Source organism: Dermacentor andersoni, chromosome 6 (genome assembly GCF_023375885.2).
Source record: "Dermacentor andersoni chromosome 6, qqDerAnde1_hic_scaffold, whole genome shotgun sequence".
NCBI lineage: Eukaryota > Metazoa > Arthropoda > Arachnida > Ixodida > Ixodidae > Dermacentor > Dermacentor andersoni.
In genome coordinates, this window is record NC_092819.1 from 130,112,924 (window position 1) to 130,118,923 (window position 6,000).

Below are 6,000 nucleotides of genomic sequence, written 5' to 3' on the forward strand. Positions count from 1 at the left end.
TACAAATTAACTCCGAATGTCTCTGCTAGAAAAATTGCCCTCGCACTCCCCTTATAGCATCTCATAGAAAAGGGTCTCGATTGCAACTGTTTGACGAGGTGCATCACTAATCTTTTTCAGACCCATCGCATATGTCATCATCACAAAGTAGGTATCCAATTATGCAACGCAATAACCTTTTCATAGTTTTATTTTTATTTTTGCCTCGTACATGAGAGATTATAAACCATCTTACCGTTGTTGTTGTCTCTAATAAAGCTAACCCCATGTTTCGTGAATATTTAGCTAACATTGTATAATTAGGAGCTTCGTTGTATAATTTAACCCTACTTATTGCTTTCTGTTTGTTTGTTTTGTTCAATAAACCCCCTCTTCGTAATTCCAATAGGCCCTGACGATAGGAAAATTAAAATAAGTAAATAAAGATGATCTCAAAGAATACGCTTTTTGTTGTGGCGTTTGAAACTTGTTTTTCCATGTGAGACGGGGGGAGGGGTGGGCGAGTGAGGCCGTCCTATCAGGCAAGCTTTGCGGCGTTACATAGTCCTGTGAGACTGAAAGTAACATCATTAGTAGACACCGGAAGTTTAGGCAATAATAAATGTTACTTTAGGCGCCTATAACGTGCACTCATTCTCTTATTTCAGGCCCGTATAGGCGCCAAATACTGTCGTTTCGGCGCGTACAGGCTCTATTATGAGAACTTTCACTGTGTGTTTGAGGATAAATTATGATATTGCGTTATTGAAGTTATAGTTTACAGGAATTACGATTAGGAACTAATTCTTAACGTCTTTGAACTCAAAGAACTTCCACTCAAAATTTTTGTAGATTTTTCCAAGGCGTTCGACAGCATAAACCACGAAATATAACTTCATGACTTGACTTTTAGAATCCGTGACATTATTCTCTGAATTATTACGTCATGACTACTCTCTCGCTATCAGCAAGTGGTAGTAAATAATGTTTTACCTGACCTTCAACTCATTACTGCTATTTTCTCCCAAGAAAGTATTTTGGGGCCATAGCTGTTTCTTCTATAAATAATTCACACTGTCCTTTGATTGCTCTTCATCGTTTTTTATTTGTTCACTTGCGTTGGAGCCTTGATTTGTATTTTGAAACTTACATAGTTACGTTTCGATGTTCCCTTGCTTAGTAGTCATGTTCCTTAATAGTTTGCTTGTACTTTCATTGTAATAACTACAACGCCCTTACTCAATGCTCTCTGGGCCTGTAAGGTATTTTAAATAAATAAACAAATAAATTTATAATATATGCTGATGACACTAGTTTATTTTGACTGTACCTAATACGTTCGAGCTTGAAAAAATGCTACGTACTCTAAAGCTACTACACAGTTGGTCCATATATCTAATTTATTACTAGTAAATTTTGTCAATACCAAGGCCGTCCTTTTATAGACCTCCATAAGAACCTAACGTCTGATCCAAGTTTGATACTAAACACCGACCCCCTGCGTTGTACAACTTGTTCCTGATCTAAAAAATCTTGCCTTGTTTTTTAGGAACATTTATATTAGAATATTCATGTACAGATGGTTCCCAACAAGGTGGCAAAATTATCGCGCATGTTATCAAGACTACCTATTGCCACAAAACATTCAAAAGATTTTATAGATGCTGTGTTTTACTCAAGTATTCGTTACTGCTTCTTAGTTTGGGACACTACCAATTTGCCACTGCCAATTTAGAAGTGTGTTATTCGTCATATTCCCTGTATGTCGCACAGACTTTTCTAATCCTCGACATAATTCCAATCACAGACCTATACAAAAACATACTGGTAAGAAAATACAAATTAGGAGTGGGGAAGGCAATTGATTTACTACAACAATGGCAAGCTTAAGACACAAACACGCACCATAAGCACAACACTCGCACAGGCAGCCAATGCTTCATATCAAAACTCCGTGCTAATTATGGTCGCAAAAGATTATGAAATAACTCGCCTCCTGTGATTTACAATCTACGCCATCTTCACAAAAAACACGATGATGACTGTGTGCATTTATACCGTTTTGCAATGTAGTTGATTTCCGTGTGCAAAGTAGGTGCCTATACATATAAATGCTTCTTTTTTCTATATACCTTGCGTAAATGGTATGGCAGCTGTTGTGTATATATTATTATGCATATTTGTGCGTTTGCTTAAATCCCTGTAGAGCCGAAGTATCTGCAGAGGCGTAGACCTCATTCGAAGCCTTCGCATAGGCTTTTTGTCGGCGTCCCTCGAGATCCCTGTGGTGTTAAATAAGTTTAATTTGCTTTGATCTGATTTTTTAAGGAATACAGATAATGAAACCCCTGTTTTGTCAAATTAGTCTTATTTTCTCGATAAAAAGCCATGAGACAAGTGGCGCAGGTTACGACATGTACCTGAAATTTAGTTGTAACTAAGCTCCACGAAAAAAGTTGTGAAAGCAGTGGCAAACAAGCGCTACCTCTAGATTTTCGAGTTTCATGTGCTGCCTTTCATCACTGCGCATCAGTTTGCATGTAGAAAAGCAATGCTCAACGTCCACTGAAGTTAACGGCGCATATTTTCAGTTCGACACGTTCCATGAACCATTGAACTTTCGAATTGCAGAATGTTCGCCGGTCAGAACCTTTGGTGATTTTCTCAGTATCGAAAACCCCGGATTTTTTGGCCATATACAAATTGAAGTTTCAAACTCTATCGGTAACAGTTCCATTAGGGATGGTGGCGAACCATTCCTGAAAGTCCAGTTATCCCCCAATTCTGGGTAAGGGTTGCGTCCCATCATTCAGGTATGTCGATGATTGTATTGTCGAAGACTGGGCGTCGTCGTCTCGACGATGTCGGCCAAAAACGTGAAATCGGTGCAATGTATGCTAGGACACCTTCAATTGTATCACTGCGTAGCGCAGCTTGAACCCTACTCACAGCGATGCTCTCGTCTACTACGAAGCTCTTAACAATGGTATTTGCACCTCGAAATTGTTTGTGGTAATCGACTACCTTCAGCTAAGTTGCCTATTGCATAATAACATTATGAACAAAATAAGGCTAGAACCAAAACACCACAAATGTTTTTTTTTCGCTTTGCAAATCCAATACAGGCACCAATATCAAAGTAGGCAATTAAGGGCTCACTAAAAGTGCCACGAAAATGTTTCTACGCCATTAGTTCGTGCTCATGTGTTGACTAGCGTTGATAAAGACGTAAAAAAAGTATGCATTTTGCCTAAACTTCCGATCTTTAATCAATAAAAACAAAATTCATTACTTAGCCCAGTATCGCTCAACTGCAGAGTATGCGCAGGGACAGAATGGCAAGTCCAACCTCCTCTCCGGAAAGATGAGGTTATCCTCTTAGACAACCAGCGTGGCGCAAATATTGTCCTGCTGACCTATTGCCTCTGATATCCCAAACAGTTTCGATTAAAAAGTCGAGTAGCTTCCGGCAGTCCCGCAGCGCTCTAGATCCTCGGCTGAAGATCAACCGAAGACGCTTCCTAAGTAAGTATCGAATGTCGGTCGTCTGTTCTGTGTGTAGGAGAAAACGTTCAGCACCAACACCGCTCTTTTTTTTTTTTTTTGCTCTGTTGTCTGCGAGCACACCTATGTCATCATATGATACAGTCACAGTTGGCACAGTAGCTTGCGGCGCGGCGGTAACTTGTAATTTTCTCAATGGTTCCTTTCAAGGAGCGAACTTAGAACCTGTGGAATGTGGCTTCTGGCGCAGCAAAACTAAGTGGAAAGAAGAAGGGCCAGAAAGAGCGCCAACTTACAACTGAATCTATAGAAAGACCGATACTTATACAAACAGGATTGACATGCGCACAGCCATCTAGTGCACTACACGTGTAATAAAGAAAAATACAGCATTATCTCAGTGCAAGCCGACAAGACATGCCATCAAGACCAAAAATTACAAATCACCATTGCGAATTTAAAAATGGATACTCAATATTCTGCAATGGGACCAACGGAACACTGACACAAGCATCACCCTTTTTCATTATGCAAAACGCTTCCAGTTGTTCACGTGGCAGCGATGCCCGACTCCTACCTAGTCTACGCGTGTCCTCAACCTGCGGCAGGCAGCCACAGGAAGCAGAATTGAAGGGCAACTGCGAAGTTGAATTATAAAGGGATAACTTTGCAAAGAATGTAAGACAAAGTTTGAGCAATTTTAGTGCCGTATGGAATGCTTGACGGCCTCAGACACCGCCCATTTGGAGAGCCGGCCAGTTACGCTAGAGCGTTAAATTATCAAGTGCTCGATGGTGTTGTACAACAAGTATTAGCTATGTTTATCAATGTCTCTATAGGAAACTCTAAGCCACACGAAGTTCGGATACAGCGAAAACTGGGCGCATGGCATACGCAATCTGCGGCAAATCTTTCACGTTACTGAATTGGGAGCTCTGAAAATAATTCTCTTCTTATTTTGATGCTATATATGAGGAACCCACAGAGTCCTCGGTGGAATAAACAAGTCTCCTCGTTATATTTCGTGGTCATAGGTGGCAGGTAACGGGTGATGTTTAGGTAAAGTTGTGTCTGGGTTAAGTACAGTATTCGTATATTTATTTATTTATTTATTTATTTATTTACTTATTTATTTATTTATTTATTTATTTATTTATTTATTTATTTATTTATTTATTTATTTATTTATTAACTAAACTATCATGTGCCCCCAGCGCCTATCGGCATTACACTGGGGGGGTTCACAGACATCGGAAAGTAAAGCATAAAAACATGACATGACAGAGGGTTTTAACACATAACTATAAAGTGTCTTCATTTAGAGGCGTACACAGAGCCGCGCACCCAGAGCACACCAATGAACTTCCCTATGCAAGTTTTCCGGAGCTCTACAAGTTAAGTGCGTTTGCAAATGGCGCAGAAGTTAGCCCGCTCACCTGGGAAAACTATAAATGTTGCACATCAAATTTAGCGAAAATGGGGAAAACGTAATCACCGACGTGCACGCAAATTTTAGCGCATAATAATATATTACAGCTTTTGTAAAAAAGGTCTCGAAAACATTATACGGCCGTTAATGTTGCGTCTTAACATTCCTAAAAGAACTGTACGTGACAACCAGTTCGCATTCGGTGGAAATGGGAGCAATGTTAGGGGTGACGTGTGGAGCGTTTCTGGATTTGACAGTGTCGTTGCAGAAAATTTAGCGCTTACTTTTTTCTATATCGTTATGGTTTATACAAGGGGCTCCCAGAGTGGCCTCTGGAAACTAAACGAGCCAGCTTGTTTATATTTCGTTGAAATAGTGGCCACGTTGTGGCTGGTGCTTAGGCAAAGTTCGAAATGTATGGTTAAATTAAGGCGCAGAATTCAAGTCACTTTCCTATGAGAACTAAACCAGCCTCCAAGATCAAAGTTGATTAAAATGAGAGGAACATTATCGCCGATGTACACGCGAAGTGAATTGTATGCGTGTAATACGGTCTTTGCTAACAATACCGTAAGCAGGTTCTCGAAAGTGTTATAAGTGAGTGATGTTGTCAATGAGTGAGTCATCGTTTCCCATGGTGTTGCCTAATCACAGTCCACTTAAATTCTTAGTGCAACTTCCTCGACAGGGACAGCTTCACTGGAAATTGGACTGCGATGCAGCAAGGTGACACAATTCTGCTTTTTGTTTCTCTGTTTTTACAGGGGAGAGCACCATTGGGAGCTGAAATTGAACGGTGCCGTCGGTAACCACCGGCTGATGACGAGGGGGGGGGGGGGGGAGAAGGGTGAAGGAAGGTTGGTGTAAACCGCCTAGATAGATCGTGACGTATAGCTGACGTCACCGCGGAGAAATGAGGGTCCAATGCACAACATGCGGCATATGTAAAGCGAAGCTTTCGTGAGGCGGTTGAATAAAATCTGTACAACATAACGTGACGGCGACGATTGTCTTTGTTTTCACCATTTCGAGTTGTAATGTCGTTCAGTGTTTATGCATCACACAGGTCGCAACCTTAATGTCATGCA

The 6,000-nt window shown here is 40.6% G+C and overlaps 1 protein-coding gene across 1 annotated transcript in view; it reads left to right on the forward strand.

Annotated features, from left to right (window-relative positions):
* Nucleotides 1-5,699, forward strand: part of LOC129382569 (uncharacterized) — a 29,592-nt gene extending 23,893 nt beyond the window's left edge. The window contains exons 15-16 of the mRNA XM_072288993.1: nucleotides 121-147; nucleotides 5,677-5,699. Of these exons, the coding sequence (XP_072145094.1) occupies nucleotides 121-147; nucleotides 5,677-5,699 (50 nt within the window). The remainder of the gene's footprint in view (nucleotides 1-120; nucleotides 148-5,676) is intronic.
* The last annotated feature ends 301 nt before the right edge of the window (nucleotides 5,700-6,000 follow it).